The 22,240-nt window shown below is 32.5% G+C and overlaps 1 protein-coding gene across 1 annotated transcript in view; it reads left to right on the top strand.

Annotated features, from left to right (window-relative positions):
• LOC127719725 (uncharacterized) overlaps positions 1 to 22,240 on the top strand; it is a 264,736-nt gene that overhangs the window by 172,596 nt on the left and 69,900 nt on the right. The window contains exons 62-74 of the mRNA XM_052225963.1: positions 2,065 to 2,182; positions 3,473 to 3,651; positions 4,204 to 4,363; positions 6,940 to 7,137; positions 7,324 to 7,560; positions 8,646 to 8,805; positions 9,791 to 10,032; positions 10,880 to 11,010; positions 13,548 to 13,701; positions 18,505 to 18,726; positions 19,308 to 19,401; positions 20,407 to 20,530; positions 21,732 to 21,880. Of these exons, the coding sequence (XP_052081923.1) occupies positions 2,065 to 2,182; positions 3,473 to 3,651; positions 4,204 to 4,363; positions 6,940 to 7,137; positions 7,324 to 7,560; positions 8,646 to 8,805; positions 9,791 to 10,032; positions 10,880 to 11,010; positions 13,548 to 13,701; positions 18,505 to 18,726; positions 19,308 to 19,401; positions 20,407 to 20,530; positions 21,732 to 21,880 (2,168 nt within the window). The remainder of the gene's footprint in view (positions 1 to 2,064; positions 2,183 to 3,472; positions 3,652 to 4,203; positions 4,364 to 6,939; positions 7,138 to 7,323; positions 7,561 to 8,645; positions 8,806 to 9,790; positions 10,033 to 10,879; positions 11,011 to 13,547; positions 13,702 to 18,504; positions 18,727 to 19,307; positions 19,402 to 20,406; positions 20,531 to 21,731; positions 21,881 to 22,240) is intronic.

Raw genomic sequence — 22,240 nt, forward strand, 5'->3', positions numbered from 1 at the left:
ACATGCATAATCGCACAACTTTGATAACCATTTACACCGGCGTAAAGCAATCACTATAGCTATATTTGATCAAACAAACCATGCTTCAAGCATTTTGATTTGTATACATTATCATATATTAAGAGATTGTTCTTGAACGGCATAAGAGCAAATGCGGTAATTTTTCAACTAAACCCATCGCTTGCCAAAACCTTTGTGACTCAAAATTCTGTAAGTTTTTCATTTTGACCATGTGTAACTTATGTCCGGCGTACTCTGCATAATATGCAGATGGGTTAGTATTTCTTTCAACGCCAGCTCTACGCTGTGCTACATAAAATGGAGAAATGTCGAGTAATGAAATTCTCACACTTCTTTCACCAAGGTTGTAACCATTCGATCTCAGAAAACCAGTCACGAGTTTTCGTCCATAAGTTGGCCCGGTAATCTGTACAACTGATGTAGTTATGTTTTTATTTCCGATTTCGACAATCTCCCGTAATCATATTTGTGAATGTTTTTGTCTAGACAGAATTTGTATATGCTTGACTGACTTAAACCTATTAAAAAAAAAGAACGTACACAAGTTTTATGTATAAAATTCATAATTATATTTTATACAAGAGCAGACACGCTAAAATATCACGCCTGTTAGGGTGTAAAAATGAGATCAAGGACAGGTGACATCTGTCTGGCTGACATGTACACCTTACAATGTATTCATATCTAACATATTGTTTACAATGAAATATAGGGCAAGGACATTCGACATGTGACGGGCAGAAACCTTGCAACATAGGATATTTAACCTATGAGTTATACAGTTTTGTCCAACTTGTTTACGCCATCAACGACTTGTTACGTTGATAAATATATACATGTACATGTCTTGCCTTGTCTTGCTTGTTTTTTCGAGGGAAAAATAATTGCATATTTTGCCCCTGTGATGACCGCCATGTAGTGAATAGTCCAATTATATAATATGTACATGGTGCAGGATATTGTACGGAGGCAATGTTCAAAACCAATTCAAGTACCATAATTGTGCATTTTTTGTCTCAACTTTAAATATCGCTTATATTAGTTTTCTTACATATTAATCAAAGGTTTTGTTACTACGAAAGTGAAACTATTTCAGTTATAAAAATGTATGTTTCTGGACTGACGTCAGCTAAAAAGTTACCTATATTCATAGAAATAAACTCATTCATTAAAAAATTGGTTTCTATGACAGACAGACTTTTCTGGATAAATGTAAATTAGACTAGTCCATTTTTATTCTAAGATAAATCTTAAAACGCAAAATCAGATAGGAACTTTGTAACACAAAGGGTTTTATTAGTAATAAAACGGTTGAAGCTCCACGTCACATATGCTTGAACAGGGCTATACAGATATATTTTTTTCTAAATAACCTAAATACAAACCTTTTGTTATATTTAAACTGGTCTTTGATGTACTGGACGTTTCTGCACAAGTATAACATTGCTGCTCGATCATATTTCGAATGGAATCTTCATAATCTTCTAATGCAGACATCTTGAATTGTTAAGTATTAAAAGCCCGCGTAAAATCAGGCAAGCGCTATCTGGATACAGATTTCACGTTTTATGCTTCTTTTTTTTACATTTTTAATCAAAAATCTAAAAATTCAAACTTTCAAAAATCGAAATGAACAAAACTGTACGTTCAGTTTAGTATTTTTAAATTTTGCTTAAATATCTAAATTTTAAAATTTTAAAACGAAGTTTAGAATTTTAAAATTTTGAATATTTGGTTAAACTTTCAAAATTTCAAAAAAAAAAAAAATTTCAGAAGTTTGATATTTTGAAATGTTGATCAAAAATCGAAAAATGTAAAATTTGAAAACTTTTTGATATTTTGAATTGATAAGTGTTACACGGACCCAAATTAACATAGTTTTTGTATTGTTTTATATTTTGGTATCCGTACAGAGTGTGATACGAGAAATATCTCTTCATGTAAGAAACAGATCACAACCTTAACAGAAAAAAAGTTCCAATTTTCTGTGTTATGTATTAAACTTTCTTTCATTTCATCAATATATTAATATAACTTTTGTAGTCTGATGCCACTTCCTTGAGTACAAACTTCAAATTTGAAGACCATGAATCTGGAATTGATTACTATAGAATACAGATTTATGTGAAGTCCCTTGGTACAAAGAGACAACTTGTCCCAAGTAAGTTAAATTGATCAAATGTACCATAATCATATGCCAGGGCACAAGAAGAAATAGTCCCAAGACGATAAATAACTACTTCAAGTCATCATTAATCATATATTTGGCTACCAGCATGCTGATTATTCCAAATTAATCATTCATAAAAATCCAGGCGAGATGTTTCAAACTTAACAGGATTGCATTGCTCGTCGCTGATTTAGTAGCAAGCATAACTGTATTGGTGGTATACAGTTCCTATTAAAACTCTATTGAACTAGATCGTTCAACTCAACATGGGTTTAACAAAACTTACCAGAAATGATATGTACAGGTGGTTTACTAAGGATCTCTATGTGGTTCAAATAATTTAAAATGTCGCTGCCAAATTAATGTTCCATTTACATCCTTTCCTTTTAATATGTCATATAAAATAAGGAACATTTTTCTGTTGTTGCATTTCTTTTCAAACAAAGTATCCAAGGTATGGCTTTCAGGCTCCTTTGAGCCTCTAGTTTGTTCTTATTTTATTAATGTTTATGCAGTTTACCCCCCCCCCCCCCCCCCACAAATTGATCAAAGGTTTTGATATTTAGTCAAGTGAGGACTGCTAATAGGAGAAACTTTGATAGAACCGTCAATGAGTCCTTTGGCAGTCCTTATTATTACGGTCAAGAAAAAGGATGGGTCAGCCCGATACTGCATAGATTTTAGAAAAATTAAAAGCCTAACTAGGTGGGATTTTGACCCACTCCCAGGCACGCATGGCTGTCTGGAAGCCCTTAAAGGCTCTTTGAACTTCATTATCTTCCTTGCAAGTTGTTACTTGCAGGTTCCTGTCAACCCAGCTGATAGAGAAAAGACCTTGTTTGTCTATCAGTTTCGGAATATGCTGCTAGGTCTTTGTAATGTAGGTGCTTGTTTGAACACTTAATGAAGTGCGTCCTATCAGGTTTGAATTTTCCATATTTATTTTCTGTACTTAGATGTCATAATTACCTTCTTTGATGCTTTTGAGTAGAACATTAAACCGTTAGATTAGTGGTATCAAAAATTGAACAAGCAGGTTTGATAATTTCTCCAAAGAAATGTGAATTATTGCAAGAAAAGCTGCATACAGATATATATACAAGATTTCATTATTGCAATACTCACCACCTAGTTGCATTATTTGCATTAATAAAATCCTTCGCAAAAATATATGAATTTACCGTACTTTTTGTGTGTGTGTTTTAGAGGCTTGGGGTATGTGAGATTTCTCTTTAAGGTTCTTCCATATCTAATGCATAACTATTATGCTTTCTGTTTCAGAAATTAAAGGTAAATGGTTGAATTTATTGGGAAACCAATCAAGAACATCCTACACTCACACAGGAATGTCGCTCAAACTTGGGGCTATTTACAGTATTAGAGTGGGATCACTGAACAAAGCAGGACATATGGCAGTGTATGAAACAGATAGTGTTAGAGTGGATACATCATCACCTTCTGTAAGTTAAATATATGTTGACTTCACTGAAATTTTCAGCTTGTCGTAATTATGAAATTGAGATATGTTTATTTTTTAATACTGCATGATAACCTAAAGCTGTATTTTTTTGGCAACATGTCTTGTGATATGTAAATTTTCCACATGTCTCCATTATTCACATTTTAATCTTTTTATGCTCAAAAATAATTGCACAAAATGTTGTAGAAGCTTATAAGCAGACAGAATTTGGGGGAAAATCCTTTATAATTTTTAGTTTTATGTTTACTCTAAATTAGAAGTGTTAGCATCTTTGCAATAATTTGAAGTAAGAAAAATTCAGTAAGAGTGTTTATTTTTGCTAATTTCGAGATTGCAAAGAAAAACAAACATAAAATTTCTCCATGCGTAAATTTAAATCTTTCTTGAAGGTGCAAAGGACAAAAAAAAAACACATAGTAAAACTTTATTCACAAACCAGTTTGCAGTTGAAATTGCAAAATCCATACTTAACGAAAATAAACAACTTTACAACTAATATTATTCTGCTTTTTTATATTGATTATTTTAATAGGTTAAGTGGTTAAAAGTAGGAACATTAGTCTCAGGTGAAGAGGAGAAAGTTGATGGATACGTGTGGCAAGCCAATACAAAAGGGATCAAGGCAGCCTGGTTGGCTGTTGACCCTGAGTCTGGTATAATTCGGTATGAAGTCGCTGTTGGAACTACTCCTGGTAAATATTCTCATATTAAATCATTTCTTGGAACTGATACGTACCAATTAGCAGGTTGTCTGCATGTTGATGTTGTAAAATATCAGCTGCTAGTCACAATATGAAACTTTTTGTCGAGTGAGCTCAGCGAACGAGATCAAAAAGTCTTCATATTGTGTTGAGCAGCTGATATTTTGCAATATCATTATGCAGATTACCTTTTAATCGATTTATCGGGCTGTATTTGCGTCCTTTCGAAGTGTTTTCTTTGTTTCACCAACAAACCGGAAGATGACTTGATTTGTTCGAGTCAAGCTTATCAACGTTTGTTCAAACATTATGAGGTCGATATTATGCCCAGGTCAAAGTTATTAAGGTCGGGTCAACGTATTTGACGTCACAAAGCCGTGATATGCAATTTTATTAATAGCTGAGCAGAGTGGTATAGACAGTGGGACGACCGATAAGTCTATTTAGATTGTTGAAATATCTGGGTTAAGTGACTAAAATCAGTTTAAGTGTTGAAATCAAGATAACAAGTTTACAAGATAATTTTCTTCTTCTTCAAAAGTGGATATGAATATATATTTTCTCTTCCTTACATTGACAGTCATTGTATCATCTGACCTCTTTTGTGTACTTAGAGATTTTGTTTTCTCTTTTCTTTTGTCTACATGTTCATTTCGGAAAGCTACACTTTAGAACAATGCACAATATATTTACATGCGTCCTTGAAAGAGGAAGCAAATCTAGTAGAATCTCAATTCGGTCTGTCTATCAGTTCATCTGAATGAAATTTTTCATCAGTTTTCCTGGCTTGTTACAAATGGGAATAATTTAATATTTGGTCTGAAGTATTATTATTACTGATCATAGACACCAGGATTAGAAGTTAAGTTGTAGCAAGTAAGCACATTTTACATCTGCTGTGAAGCCATTTTTTGTTTGCAGATAGTTTGAAATTTTACAACACTCATTGTACAAGAAAAATTGCAGCAAAGGATTCAGTAAAAGGGAATGATCAATTACCGGTATGCTCCAGTAAACATTTTACCTCATTAATGTGACGCTGCATATATTGAATGTCATTTGATATATGCAGCGTCACAGGTCAAGACCTGATATTAGTGTTGCTAATTTAAAGATTGTAAAATGAGTTTCAATTCTTGTTCCACAAAAATGCTTACACAATGCAAATCTTTTACAATTTTTTTGTAAGATTATATTTATACCCCGCTCTAATGGACTAGGTAAACATGTAAACGTCTTTCCCTCCCATCAAGCTGTGTCATACTATTTTCAGGAACTACAAATCAGAGCTTCCTGAAGTTTTGTATCAAGCTTCGAGTGTACATGCTATACTGTGTGATATATTTTTCATCACTCATCCACTTCCTGTTTAATCCAATGCGTATGCCTACACATAATAGCCTTGCTTGAAATGGTCACATCTTTCTCAATACTACAAATCTAAGTTTGTTTCTACTACAGTCGATTCAATTAGTTTATGTAAAAGATTTGAACTGAATTGGCTATTAAAGATGCTCACATTCAAGCTTTAATATGAAAAATCTTATCATATATGCCATGAAACGTCACAGATGGGTTTTGTCTTAAATGTAGGTGTCCCCATATGTGTTAAGTCTCAACCTCTATATATGTTATGTATTATCGTCAAATACATCATAAATATGTAATTATTTTAGACTGAACACAAATTCAGGCACTTCCATTTTAGACAAAATTCGCCTTAAAATTAGCAAAAATGCTAAAATTGTGAAGATATCAAAAATTGTTTCCTGAATTGATGATTCTCGTACTAGATGCATGTGCATTGTATTATCAAAACAGTCCATATTTATGTAATAAAAGTATTCTATTTTCCAATAAAAGCTATAACAAATGATTAAGTTCGAAAAGGGCCATATTTAGTCCCGATTATAAAGTTCACTGTGACAAGATAAAAAATGTTTTTAGATTAACTTAAAGACATGTGAGAAAGTTAAATAGAACTATTTGTGTCAAAGTGTTCTTCTATAGCGATGATTTTTACATCCCAAATTGTTCAAGATAAGAGATTTTGGCGAAATTTGACAAAATCGGCCGGATTTCAAATAATTTAGGAACTGGAAACTTAGAGCGCAGGCGTCGACAAACTAAATATTCACGTTAGACATGTAAAATTTCTTTACAAAAACTATTTTAAAAGATCTTTTTTGTTGACGTATGCGCTCTTTGTTTCCTGTCCAATAATCAATGGAAATTTACCCATTTTCATGATTTCTTTTGCGACGTCATGAATAAAACGCAGGAATGTAAATTTTCAACAAAATGATATAATTCAATAAATCCTAATTTGAAATTTAAGCTAATAAAGGGGACGATTTTTTGGGCCTTATCGAACCTACTCCTTGAAAAAAATGCTATATTTTTGTTTAAAAAGGGGTCTTACCGGGCCAACTCCTTTGAAAACAACCTTCATGTAATGCCATGTAATATGTTTTTACATCCATCACTAACTCATTTCCTGTTAACAATAGTGGGGTTATTATTATTGAGTAATAGCTCACAGTTTAACTTGTTTATTATTATAATAGGTGGGACAGACAAATTAGGATGGACCTTATATGGTGCAGAGAATGATGTATATATACAAGGTCTTAGTCTAAATATTACCAACCTGAGTTCCAAGGAACCTGTGTATTACGTCAGTCTGAAGGCCCAGAATGGAGCTCAATTACTCAGCTCGGTGATCACATCTACTCCTATTGTTGTTGTTGAAGAGGACAAAGAAGGTAATCACTCTATGAATCTGTGTATTATGTCATTTGTTGCTGTATATCATATATCACTTAAATCATGTCATTAGTTTTCTTGATTGAATTGTTTTACTTATGTCCTTTCGGGGTCTTTTATGGCTGACTATGTGGTATGATAAATGGTAATTGTAAATCAATTTCATTGTACATTGTTGTATATAGGTGTTGTTGTTGATGGAGCTGATAGAACAGATGAAAACCCCTCAGAATTGGGCGTGGATGTAGACTACACCGTTGATACCACCACTGTTACTATACAGTTTGATGGATTTGAAAGTCACCTTCATGGTGTGATGGTGTATGAGTGGGCCGTGGGTACCACACCAGGTGGAGAAGATGTACAGCCATTCATGAGTGAGGGTATCATACATTCAGAAGAAGAAAATGTTGCTGGAGACGGTAAGTATGACTATGACTGGCTCAGTTTAAATCATATTATTAGGGTCCCGCCGAATGGCGTGTCGCCCTATAGTGACAGTCTGTCCCTCCGTCTGTCTGTCCATCCGTCCGTAACAAATTGTGTCCGCTTTAAATCTAGAGAGCTATTATAATTTCATACTTTTTACTTGACATGTATATTAACCAACACTAGAAAGTGTGTAATAATATTTGTACAACTTCCTAGGTCAAAGGTCATTATCAAAAACTTTGGTTTCAGTTGACAACCCCATGTACTATGGTAAAGACCGTGTCTGCTCTATATCTTGAGAACCGTTATATTTTCAAAGTTAATGCTTGATATGTATATTAATCAACACCAGTTGCTGTGTCATAACGTATGTACAACTTCTTAGGTGAAAGGTCAAAGTAAAACAATTTGGTTTCAGTTGACAACCCCATGTCTTGTGGTAAAGATACAATTTTTTCCACACGTTATTTACAGCGGGGCCAACAGAGGTGGCTCCTGTCTCACTGAAATCTAGTTTCCATTGTTAGTACCAGAAAGGCTTAGTAATATATGGAAATAATCATTAATAAATGAAATAAACATTTTGATACAGGAATAGATAAAGCTGAAAGAATCAAAATGTTAAGTTTATAACTATGACTTGAAGAGTTTCATCAACTCATTTAGTGTTTAAACAATTTTGTCAGTGGCAACTACACCCAGATTAAGATTACTTTTGACAAATGTCATTTTTGACTCCTCCTAAATAGATAAACAAAAAGGCATTTTTTATTTTTACAATATATGTTATTTGGGAATTTCACAGGGAATATGAGCTCATAAAAATTATATTATACTGGAATGACCTGATTTCAACACTATTTACCACTCTGATTTTTTTTTTAGTTCACCGAGTATAAGGGGTCATATTCCTTGTCAAAATCGAACAAATGCAGGATTTTAGCTGGGATGTTTTTTTACTCCATATTAGAGCTTACAAAAAGTGTTGAAATATGCATTATTTTCCTGCAAATGTTCGAAAAGATCATGTTTCTCATTGAGAGAGCATTATATTCAATATGCTTCTGACTTCCAGGAGTAACAAGTTCTGGACATGCCCATGCAACATTACCGTTGAAACCTGATACCATGTATTATGCCTCTGTAAGGGGAATCACTAACGGTGGAAATGTTTTGCAGTCATCATCTGATGGTTTTATGGTAGATATTTCACCACCGTTGATCACTATTGACAGGTCAGTCAAACAAGTTATTTTACAATATTTAAAGGTTTTTTAAGTAATTTCTATTGGAAAAGTTACAACACGAAGATTTTAATAAACAATTGCCTAAAAAGGATAGACATCTTACAGCTTACAATGACATAAAGTTAAAACTATGTATTGTAAAACTAAATAATAATGTTATTATTTGTGTTCCTGTAATGAAAGTTAAAGGCATTATGAGCTCAACTGGCTCTTTTGTGCTTTGTAGTTACGTTTAATTATTGAGTAATAAACATCATTGTATTTTTATAGTTCAAATACATGTAACATTTGAAAATTTAATACTTGAATCATTCAACTATCATTTCAAGTTATGGGTTTTAAATATTCAGAAATAATGAATCCAAAAGTTAGATGAATTAGTTTTTATACGCCTTACTTAGTCGTAACGTTTTTATGGTATAACGAAATCAATCCATGCTTCTGGCCGTCCGTCAACACTACAGTGTTGAATTAGTAGATTGTAGTTGTATGTAGAAGTATGGTGCAAGCTTCTGAAAGTGACAAGCAAAAATTAACACTTCATCTATAGTCTAATATATAGTGTAAAAGACAAGAAGATAGTCAGTGTCGTCTTTCATTTAAAAAATTTAAATAACAACCAAATAATGTTCCTATTGGAGGAAAACACGAAACTGAGGTTAAAATAGTTTTTTTCATCCTATTTTATTAACGAAATCATGAAATACTCACACAAAATTGTAAGAAACAAATCTTTGAAAGAAATGATTAGGCTGTTTGGTCTTTAAAAATTAGTATAGATCATGATAGATGGAGAGAAACTTTCTAAAGGAAAAATGATCAGCAAGTCAAGTTCAAAGAGATTTTGGTCATGAATTCTATTTGAGTCCACAATGTCCGATATCGTCCATTATTGAAAATGTAAATAGGCCTAGGTGATGAAACAGGCTCTTTAGAGCCTCTAGTTGAACAACTTATTATTGTATTTTGATAGGTTAACAGATAAGATTCCAACAGATCAAGACATCACTAGTGGTAATTCTCTGTACCAGACAACAACTGACTCACTGACCGCCCAATGGACGTACAACGACACAGAGAGTGGTATAGAACGAGGATGGTATTCAGTAGGAACCTATCCATTTGCTCAGGACATTGCCCCAATGGTTGAGGTAGAGATTTCATCCATGGATTTCAGTTCTTTACCATTGGCTTATGTTACTGCTATTGATACAGGTTATTATCTAATTGAACTTATTGTAAAAGAATCGTAGTAAATGTTGATAATAAAAGTTGTTGTTTTAAGATTAAATTCTTTCAGTTTCAGTCTTACAGTAAAAAAAAATAATTACCACTTTACCTTTCAAATGACTTATTACAATAAATATGTACAAAAATCTTTAAGTACATATTTATTGTAACCAGTGGAATAAGTTGATTTGATTAAACAATTGGCAATTGGGTCAAAATTTTGAATGAAATACAATAATAGGAGAAAAATACTTACAATCAAGTCGCAAAATTGTTTGATATACCACATCATCTTATTTTTTTAACACAAAGAATACTAGTTGCATAGTAAAACTTTATTTCAACGTAATGGATGAGGATCGTAATGGGGGTACCTACATGACAAATTAACGGTAAAAATTCTTGCCAAATGACGTTAACGGTAATTTTTGGTGCATGACGATAAAATGTACACTTTCTTTTAGACGATAAAAAATGACTGATTATGATGATTCACGTTAATTTTTTTCAAACATTAATTATTTGAGCCCTCTGACGAATCACGGTAGTGATTATTTGACAAAGCACGGTAAAATGTTAACCAATTTGATGCTAACGGTAGCCGAAAATGATCGTTTGATGCCTGACGGTAAAGAGCATTCATACCCTAATGGATTTACTATGCATGAAATTACCAATATTAGACAAAGAACCAATAATTTTGCATACATTGTTCAAACAAGGGAGATAATCAGAATTGTTCATAGCCTAACGAAATATGTTTATATAGAAACAAAATAGAACCAGCAGTCCCCCTAAAATCAGAGTACAAAAATTACTGTATATGTTTTAGGAAAGCCGAACATTATCTGCATCTGGGCAGAAAACAAAGCTGGACTAGTGTCTGAAGTAGCTTCGGGATCAGTTATCATTGACAAAACTCCACCAGGGGAAGGCTTGGTCTCCTGTCCTGATTATGTTGGGGTTAGTATACCATTGACAAAACTCCACCAGGGGAAGGCTTTGTCTCCTGTCCTGATTATGTTGGGGTGCGTATATCATTGACAAATCTCCTACAGGAGAAGAGTTTTTCTCCTGTCCTGATTATGTTGGGGTGAGTATATAATGACTAATCTCCACCAGGAGGAGGCTTTGTCTCCTGTCCTGATTATGTTTGGGTGATCAAATCATTGACAAAACTCTAAACAGGGGAAGGTTTGTCTCCTGTCCTGATTATGTTGAGGTTAGTATATCATTAACAAATCTTCACCAGGAGAAGGCTTTGTCTCCTGTTCTGATTATGTTGGGGTGAGTATAACTCTCTTTTAAAAAATGATAACACTCCATCAGGGGAAGGCTTTTGTTCCTGTCCTGATCATATGCTGAGGTAAGTATAGCTTTAGATTTTATATTAAGAAATCTCCATCATGGGAAGGCTTTAAAATTGTCTCCTGTATATGACCTTCTTAGAGAAAAGTCAACATACTTGATGTAGCTTTAATGTGAATCTGCCAAAACAAAAGCTTTAACACCCCATTTTTGTGGTTTCTGTGGCATGTACTGCGTAAATTGTAACTTCCCTTTAAATGGCTTTATGGTTCCTCCATAGTGATGTTTCTGTGTGGGGTGTATTTCTGTTATATTAACATGTGTAAGGAGTGGTTTTATGTTGTAAAGCAGGTCATAAATCCCCAGGCAAGGGTTGTTGTAAAGAGACAGAAAAAAGAAGATATCTTATTAACTGCATGGGTAAAGCGATCCCTGCTCATGGTTTTGGAATATACGGGTGATTTTAAAATGTTGTATGTTGGCAATTATCTCAGGTATAGATGGTGTCACCCGTTGCATTTTGTTTTCATTGGGGTGATTTTTTAAAAGTAAAATCATGCCACAAAGTTGACTTAAATTTCGATAAATAAACGCATTTAAGTAAAAAAAGGAACTTATTCCAGATAGTGTGAGTTATGTCGCCAAGATTCCGCCATGTTATTTTCGTATTTTCCAAGACAACATCAATTTCCGGCTCCTTATTTTTAACATTGCTTTTATTACTCTTAAGATAATAACACGGGATGACGACCCTAAAGAAAAAATTTAAAGGATCTTGGAAATTACAGGAACTTTATGGCATACGACACAATACCAGAAACGCTTTGAGACCAAAAAAGTGGTAGAAATCGTTATTTTGCGTCGAATGGGTGCACCTGTCAGATCCTGCCAGATACCACGAGGCTTGACTCCGAATCTAAAACATAATTCAAACGATTGAAAATTAATAAGACTAACCTACAATATTTCATAAAGTTCTATGAGAAATGATTTTTGGTGTTTTTGGATGATTTCTTTAGTAATTTTACTAGAAAGTTTATGGATCATTCTCATCTGCCATGTTTGTTGTTGTTGTGATTTATTCAGCTACACTTAAAACATTCACACTTGTTGAAAATATTTTTGATAGTTTAATAATTTTTGTTTCGCCTTGACGGAGTGATTAGTGATTAGGTCTAGTTTATGGCGAACCACAAGTGGTAGGTCAATCATATTTGATATGCAGATTTATAAGCATTGACACATCTCATTTCCATGGAGATTATTTGGCCCGTCCCTCGCAGTCATGGTCTATTGACTTTGAAACTTTTGCTTATTGTACATGTACTAGTTTACTATTGAGAGGTCAATGATATTTGATATGCAGTTGTATAAGAATTGGCATCTCATTTGTATGGAGATTATTCGGCTTCGCCCCTTAGTCATGGTCTATTGACTTTGAAAATTTTGCTAAGTTAACATGTTTTAATTTGTGATTAGGTCATTTCAAGGGGAACCATTAGTGGTAGACCAATGTTAATTGGTATTCAGTTGTATAAGCATTATCACATCTCATTTCCTTGGAGAATATTGGCCCCGCCCCCTCAGTTATGGTCTATCGACTTTGAAACTTTTACATAGTTTAAATGTATTAGTTAATTATTAGATTAGTTTAAGATGAGCTGCTTATGTTAGGTCAGTGATATTTGGTATGCTAATTTATTGGCATTTGCAAGTATCGTTTCCATGGAGATTATATAGCCCCACCCCCTCTTCATGGTTATTTGACTTTGAAATTTTTACATAGTTTACAAGTTAATGCTTGTGTTTAGGTTTGTTCAAAGGGAACGACTTATAATAAGTCAATGGTATTTGGTATGCAGTTGTATTAGCATTGGCACATCTCATTACATGTTAAGCCATGTACCCCAGTCATGGTTCATTGACTTTGAATATTTGCTATTTTTATTTCAAAATTACAAAAAGGCGAGGCATATATCTGTGATAACAGTTTATTTTTTTTCTTAAATTGAAATATGTTTTTACTATTGTTCTAACTATAACCATTCTACGTTCTGAGACGTAAAAATACATATACTTACACTTATTTGGACACTGTTTGAGACCATGAGAAATTTCAAGTCAGCGTAGTTCGAGACAACAAGTGTTAACTGTATCGAATTATATATATATATTATCTTTGTTGTTTTAAGTTGAATGCTCCTATACTGTGTACATGGCATGGCTTCCTGGACAAACAGAGTCCTATCCAGAAATACATTATAACAATGGGAAGTCAACAAGGATCAAATAATGTCTTCAATGGAACAGAGGTCCCAGGATATATAAGTCAATTTTCAATCCAAGGTGAGTTCTAATAGATAAAATTATTATAACTGTTAAATTGTAATCAGTCCCATGATAAATGAGTCAATTCACAGTCCAAAATAAGTTCGATTTCATACTAAAACTGATACATGTATTATATGTCACACTAACAATTTTTCAAGGATACTTCATTTTATACTAATTCGGTCCAAAGGAAAGTTCTATTTCATACTAAAATTTGAGTTTCTGTGGCATACTAAAATTGGTCGAGAGATTGTTGAAGTGAATCAATAAATCAAAAAATGAATGCTTCATAAAACTGCTACTTTCATTTGATTTAAGCATATTATAGTATCTTTATTATCTGAAGACTGAAATGTTGCACATAAAGTTAATTAGCAATTCTGTGATATTGCTTTGAAGATTATTTTAGATACTTTGACAGCTAGGACAAAGAAACAGTAGTTGCTCCTAACTTTTTTTTATAATTGGGAAATACCATTAAATTGCATTAAAAGAAAAGTTACTGTTACAATGTATTCGAAGATCAAATGGTAACTGCTGACTTTTCTTTTGGAAATAAATGTATTCAACCTTATTGAGAAAAAAAGATCCAACTCCACCAGGTAAAGTTGACCTTAGGTAAATTTGGCTGTTCTTTATATGTCCCTTTTGGTCATAAAGGTCCTCATTATTCATGTATTTATACATCGTTGTCATTCTAAATGAGCAATCTCGGTAAGACCCCTTTTTGGCCCCAAAATAAGGCATTTTACGAATTGTGAACGTTGAGCTCTTTCATGGAATGATGAATACTTTTGTTACATAAAAATGGCCTTGTTTTTTATTGCAGTATAATCCACATGCATCAGGTTCTTAAGTATCATTAATTCATGGAAAATTACTGAAATCTTCACATTATTAGCATTTGTTATTTTTAGACAGTTTTTGTCTAAAATGGAAGTGGCAGCGCTTGTATTGTGTCTTAATATATAAATAATGGTTATATTTGATGATTATACATAACATGTATTGTTTCTCGTTTTTCATTTTTTATATTAATTAGACAGTTGGTCTTCTTGTTTGAATGGTGTTTCACTAGTCATTTTTGGGGCCATCAGAGCTTGCTGTTCGGTGTAAGCCAAGGCTCCGTGTTGAAGGCGGTACTGTGACTTATAAAGGTTTACTTTTCCAAATTGTGACTTGGATGGAGATTTGTCTGATTTGTTCTCATACCACATCTTCTTATACCTATATAAAGGCTGAGACTGAACATGAATGCAGCCACTTGCATTTTAGACAAAAACTATCTGAAAAGTTTATGGCATATTTGATTTCATATCTAAGCTTGAATTTTAGCTTCTTTAATGACCAAATCAATTCAAATCTTTTACATTCACTGATTGAAACAACTGAAATAGACACTTAAGTGTTTCAAATATGTCAAAAATCTGACATCAGATGTACTTTAAATTTTAGGTGTAATACCACCATTGATTTTCCCCTATTAGTCTTTGTTAAATTTGCACTTTTCAAAAAATTGTGCAGAATTTATCTTTGTTTCAAATAAAGAAATACTTGGCATGAGTAAAGTTTGATCCTGTCCAGTACTATAGAAAAAATTTCACATAACATTTCATTGCATATAAGAAAATAACCATCACTGGAAGTTAACCAATCAAATTTTCCCCCTTTTTTAACCTGTATACAAGCTTTAGTAACCATGTAACCTCAAGTTTCCAAAATATTCTATAGAAACCCCAAATAAAAAAATAATGGTGCTTTGAAATACCCAAGATATATGTTTATGACCCAGAAATGTTTTACTGCAATGAAATGTAGGATCAATTACCTACAACTGTCAAATTCAAGGGAATATTTTTTTTCGACCTATTTTCGTATGCAACCGGATGTGACGTACTATGATTTGGTGGTATTACACCTAAAGAAGACTTTTTTGTTAAATAAACTGAATGTGACTTTTTTCCTTTGTTATACTGGTTATTTCAAGCATTCCTGTCAAGTTTTGTCATAATCAGTTCAATAGTTTGAGAAAAATCTAGTATAATGTAAGATGACATCTGCAGCGATTCGAGCTAAATTTCTTCGAAAAATCCAAACCAAGCCGCATCATGATAGAATATAGTGTGGACCAATAAATGATCAAATATTTATCTCATCTGCCTACAAACAGTTGAATATGATACAAAAGATGACTTTAGGATGATAAATACTACCAATGGACCTCTTTGTCTTCCTTATAAGGTCTCTTCTGGTCCATTTATACCTCTCATTTCCTCAAAATTTCTACTTTATAGGCCAATAAATAAAAATTTTGGGGTAACTTTCACTCATTTATGATAGAAATGTTATAATAAATGATTAATTGAAGTATTCAAGCTGAATGAACTATCCGTATAAAAGTTTACTGTCTCCAAGGAGGTTTCAATAAGTCCTTACGTAAAACTTAAATTTACGCCGCGTTCCAGAGAGGGACATAAAAAGCTTCTTTTTGGTGAATAATTTGTTGTTACTGCTTTAAAAATAATTTCATTTACTTAAAACTATATATTTATTAAAGTATTTCTTAGGAAAATTTTTTCTAGTATAGCAGAATATAAGAAAAAAGGAGAAAAAGCTCCCCAAAACTCTAAGTATGGCTTATTCTGTCAACTAATATTCATGGTAAAGTCCTATTTCAAGGAAATTTTCTCATAAATGTGTTTTGGAGACTCAATCCACTCAGAATATTTCATTATTAGTAATATTTCACTTAAATAGCAAGAAATTTTAACACATGAGAGTACTCACAAGGTCAAAGGTGCATGTACAGCTTCCTATATTAGGTGTAATACCACCATTGATTTTCCCCTATTAGTCTTTGTTAAATTTGCACTTTTCAAAAAATTGTGCAGAATTTATCTTTGTTTCAAATAAAGAAATACTTGGCATGAGTAAAGTTTGATCCTGTCCAGTACTATAGAAAAAATTTCACATAACATTTCATTGCATATAAGAAAATAACCATCACTGGAAGTTAACCAATCAAATTTTCCCCCTTTTTTAACCTGTATACAAGCTTTAGTAACCATGTAACCTCAAGTTTCCAAAATATTCTATAGAAACCCCAAATAAAAAAATAATGGTGCTTTGAAATACCCAAGATATATGTTTATGACCCAGAAATGTTTTACTGCAATGAAATGTAGGATCAATTACCTACAACTGTCAAATTCAAGGGAATATTTTTTTTCGACCTATTTTCGTATGCAACCGGATGTGACGTACTATGATTTGGTGGTATTACACCTAAAGAAGACTTTTTTGTTAAATAAACTGAATGTGACTTTTTTCCTTTGTTATACTGGTTATTTCAAGCATTCCTGTCAAGTTTTGTCATAATCAGTTCAATAGTTTGAGAAAAATCTAGTATAATGTAAGATGACATCTGCAGTGATTCGAGCTAAATTTCTTCGAAAAATCCAAACCAAGCCGCATCATGATAGAATATAGTGTGGACCAATAAATGATCAAATATTTATCTCATCTGCCTACAAACAGTTGAATATGATACAAAAGATGACTTTAGGATGATAAATACTACCAATGGACCTCTTTGTCTTCCTTATAAGGTCTCTTCTGGTCCATTTATACCTCTCATTTCCTCAAAATTTCTACTTTATAGGCCAATAAATAAAAATTTTGGGGTAACTTTCACTCATTTATGATAGAAATGTTATAATAAATGATTAATTGAAGTATTCAAGCTGAATGAACTATCCGTATAAAAGTTTACTGTCTCCAAGGAGGTTTCAATAAGTCCTTACGTAAAACTTAAATTTACGCCGCGTTCCAGAGAGGGACATAAAAAGCTTCTTTTTGGTGAATAATTTGTTGTTACTGCTTTAAAAATAATTTCATTTACTTAAAACTATATATTTATTAAAGTATTTCTTAGGAAAATTTTTTCTAGTATAGCAGAATATAAGAAAAAAGGAGAAAAAGCTCCCCAAAACTCTAAGTATGGCTTATTCTGTCAACTAATATTCATGGTAAAGTCCTATTTCAAGGAAATTTTCTCATAAATGTGTTTTGGAGACTCAATCCACTCAGAATATTTCATTATTAGTAATATTTCACTTAAATAGCAAGAAATTTTAACACATGAGAGTACTCACAAGGTCAAAGGTGCATGTACAGCTTCCTATATTAGGTGTAATACCACCATTGATTTTCCCCTATTAGTCTTTGTTAAATTTGCACTTTTCAAAAAATTGTGCAGAATTTATCTTTGTTTCAAATAAAGAAATACTTGGCATGAGTAAAGTTTGATCCTGTCCAGTACTATAGAAAAAATTTCACATAACATTTCATTGCATATAAGAAAATAACCATCACTGGAAGTTAACCAATCAAATTTTCCCCCTTTTTTAACCTGTATACAAGCTTTAGTAACCATGTAACCTCAAGTTTCCAAAATATTCTATAGAAACCCCAAATAAAAAAATAATGGTGCTTTGAAATACCCAAGATATATGTTTATGACCCAGAAATGTTTTACTGCAATGAAATGTAGGATCAATTACCTACAACTGTCAAATTCAAGGGAATATTTTTTTTCGACCTATTTTCGTATGCAACCGGATGTGACGTACTATGATTTGGTGGTATTACACCTTTAGGCAAAAATGAGATCTTACCAGACTTCCTTTTGAGTTTGAGTGTTCCTGATTTAGGTTAATCCAGAAAACTGCTTCAGGCACACGAAATTAATTAAGTGATATTCTTCACGTAATTAACTTTACTGTTGTTATAAATAAAAAATCTTATTAATTTAATTAGGTCTTGGTGACCAGTTACATCACGGTGATAAATACTATGTAACAGTGACTGCAGTCAACTATGTTGACATGGAAGCTTACGCATTCTCTTCTGAGATTGGTATAGACTCAACACCACCAACGTACGGTAAAGTCATTGACTTACACACTACATACAGGGTAGATGTCACAGACACTGAGATGACGTTAGCCATGAATGCCAAGAAATGTGATACAGATGAAGGTAAGGACAAATTTCGCCAATAAATGCCTTAAGTGAACCCGTTAAGGCCGAAGACAAGTTGCATTTAAGGTGAAATATTTATATGTTTTTTAACATAAAATGTTTATTGACCAGCACTCCTGATACAAATGTTTTGATCTAACATTTTATGTCTCAAATTTTCAACTATTATATATTTATATCAGTCTATCTTCATATTGCATTGAGATAAATGTGGTAAAAGATTTAGGTATAATATAGTGTAAATCTGTTTACCAATAGCAAGGTCAAACTCATGTAGGTAATTGGCTCAGTCTTCAATTAGGAACTTTCTGATGGTGTATACTTTTATTTTTAAAAAGTATTTTACTGACAAAGATGATGCATACTGCAGTAGTTTACAGTTACTATATTATATTTGAAAACCTATTGATATGGATCTTTGATTTTGCAGTTGCAAATTTTTATTTTCTTGATAAGGTCAATCTAAATTATACTTCTGATTTGTCAGTACAGTAAATCATCATTAAAAAAATCAACTGTACTACCATTATGTATATCATTCATAGAACACATATTATATATTGTGATGTGTTTTACAGAATGTGATTTGCTGGATGCCACTTGTTCGGAATCTATGACTTCAGTGTCAGCAACGTGGCAATTATTCCAGGACCCAGAATCTAGTGTACAAAGGTCAGTTGAAGTAACAAAAAAAAAAAATAGTGCACAAATTGCAGATGTAGCCAGGTGACAACTGTTTTCGAAAGTTTTTACAAATAACTACTAATTTAGCTAAAAACTTCTAAATCAGTTATATGTATACCATTCTGCCATACAAAACTTCCAAGCAGTAGAATTTAAAATTTAAAAAAAAAAATCCCAATTTACTCTTTCAAAATCATGCAGATGTCTTTACAATGTCAAGCTCTGATTTATAGTCTATAAATTTCTAAAAAAAAGTCAACAAAAACAATCAAAGATCTGCCATTAACCCTTATATTTGTTAGATAACAAAAGCATGATAAAAAATATAAGCCAACCACTAACAAGGTTCCTGACTTGTGACAGGAACATGAAATTTGAATGGTTGAAAATATTTTTGTTCTTTCTCAACTCTCCCCCTGTTAATCTTCCGCAGTTGACTGTCAAAATGTATATAAATTATTTCATGAAATTCACTGAAAACTGTTTAATACATTTCAAAAGCACAAAATGTTAAACAATATTATACTGTATTTAGGAATGCACACAGCTACTGATTGAGTGATTGCTTAACAAATAGTGCTAATGCAGTAACTGATAGTAAGCTCAAAGTGCCTACCTGCTGTTAAAAAATAATCATGACACCCTACATTTATCAGTTTCTGTATTGAAAGAAAATAGCATACAGCAACATCCCAAACAGTACAGGAACATAGGAAAACATTTACAGACTATACTGAAAACAAAATAATTTTGCTTCAAACTATGAATTAGGAAATTATCTATAAAAAAGAAACAAGATGCAGTGTTCAACAATATCATTATCTGTAAGCCAAGGTGAAATAACATCTTATCATTGGTCATATATCCATTGCTAAGGATATTTATCGCAATGTTTTCATGTAAACTGACCTTTCAAAATATTACCCAAAATGCCTTAGTTATGTGCACCTAAATTATAAATCATAATATATCTTCATTATATTTCATATGTAGGTACCAGATAGCTCTCGGAACCACACCTGGTGGTGGACAAATTAAACCTTTCTTTGACATACATTTAGAAGATGGAGTCAGATACTATACAATAGGTGGTCTCAATCTTGTTGGTTATAGAGTGGTAAGTTTGATATTATATTAAAATCTTGAATTATGAATTCAAACTTTTGACATGGTCTTAGTGCTATTTTAAACAAATATATCATGCTTACAAGGGGTATTTGCCCAAAATACCCGTTGAGAGGTACAAATTTCCAGAGCAGTTAGGCGAGGGAAATTTGTTTACTTCGAAACCGGTATTTTTAGCAATTACCGCTTGAAATCATGATGTGTATTATTCCATCGAATGTTCTTTGGATCCATATTGACCTCAGAAATTTTATTGCAATCGGGTACGGGTATCATATGGAGTTTCCACTTGACTGTATAATTTTTGTATATACTGCAACTGTGTTATTTGCGCAGTCAAATTGCATTGGCCGTATAAGCATTTCTGATAATTGTTTATGCATAGTCACTGACTGCATATATATTTCCTTATTTATGACGCTGACAATGCGTTTCCGTTGAGTTTTATTTATTACGTCATTCAAAGTACTGGAGTCGGTTTCACAAAAAAATAACTTACAACTAAGATTGGTCGTAAGTATACTGATTTGTTCATGACTTACGACCAATCTTAGTCCTAAGTTTTTTTTAATGAAATCGACTCCAACTTTGTGGAATGCTTACGTCATCTGCTACAAATTCAATAATGATGTTTTTATCCTTAATATTTCATTTGGAACAGTTGTAGGAGTTGCATGTATAAAGAATAACCATATTTTTTTCCTATTAGAATAAAAATAATTCATTCGGTTATTTTTAGACATGGTATTCCCCATCTGTCATGTAATTTGCTAGCAAAAACCCCCGCACATTGAAATCCCTAATGACAAATACACTGACAGAGAAAAAAAAAATCTCAATACATAGAAATTGATGAAAAATACTATGTCTCTCGTCCAATCAAAATACAGCATTATTACATAAGGTGAAATTGATAAATATTTATATATATATATATTGGAGTGTGAATTGAGGAATCTTCTTCATAATTATGAGAAAAGGAGGATATTTGATTTTAAATTTTCGCACTTGTGTCACTTGCAAGCCAACCACTTTTTTTTGGGATACTTGTTTTCAGTTTACAGGTTGTAAAGGCAAATTAAAAAAAGCTTTCGCGTCTCATTTAAGATATTTTAGATGCAGGATTGTTATTGCTTTTTATATGCTTCATATTTATCTTTTTTTCCATTACATTTGTAAATGTTGCATTTTAGGTTTATGTTTCTGTGAAAGGAATCAATGGAGCTAGTCTGACAAGTGTTTCGACATCCAATGGACTCTATATGTCATACCTCAGTCAAGGAATGGCTCCTCTTAGTCATGTAGGAGTCAATGATGTATTGGATTATTCTGTGGGAGATGTGTAAGTATATAGTCTGTCGTTTTAGAGTTTTTACTGTACAAGTAATACCTAAGACAGATAATGGCATCTCCTGTCATGTATGGGTTGCTGATGTCTTGGAAAACTCTGTAGGTGATGTGAAAGTATGTACAGTCATTCTTGATACTGTTTTTACTGTACAAGTAATTATACTTAAGTCAGAGAATGACACCTTCTTTTATGTAGGGGTTGCTTGTGTATTGGAAAATGTTATAGATGTGTAAGTAGATACAGTCCTTCTTGTAGAGTTTTAATGAGAATATCACTAATAACATGGAACATATATAGTATATCAGGTATTTTAAAGATGACTAAATGGTATTGGTTTTGCTCATTGATAAA

The sequence above is a fragment of the Mytilus californianus genome, unplaced genomic scaffold, assembly GCF_021869535.1.
Source record: "Mytilus californianus isolate M0D057914Y unplaced genomic scaffold, xbMytCali1.0.p SCAF_11, whole genome shotgun sequence".
NCBI classification, from domain to species: Eukaryota; Metazoa; Mollusca; class Bivalvia; order Mytilida; family Mytilidae; genus Mytilus; species Mytilus californianus.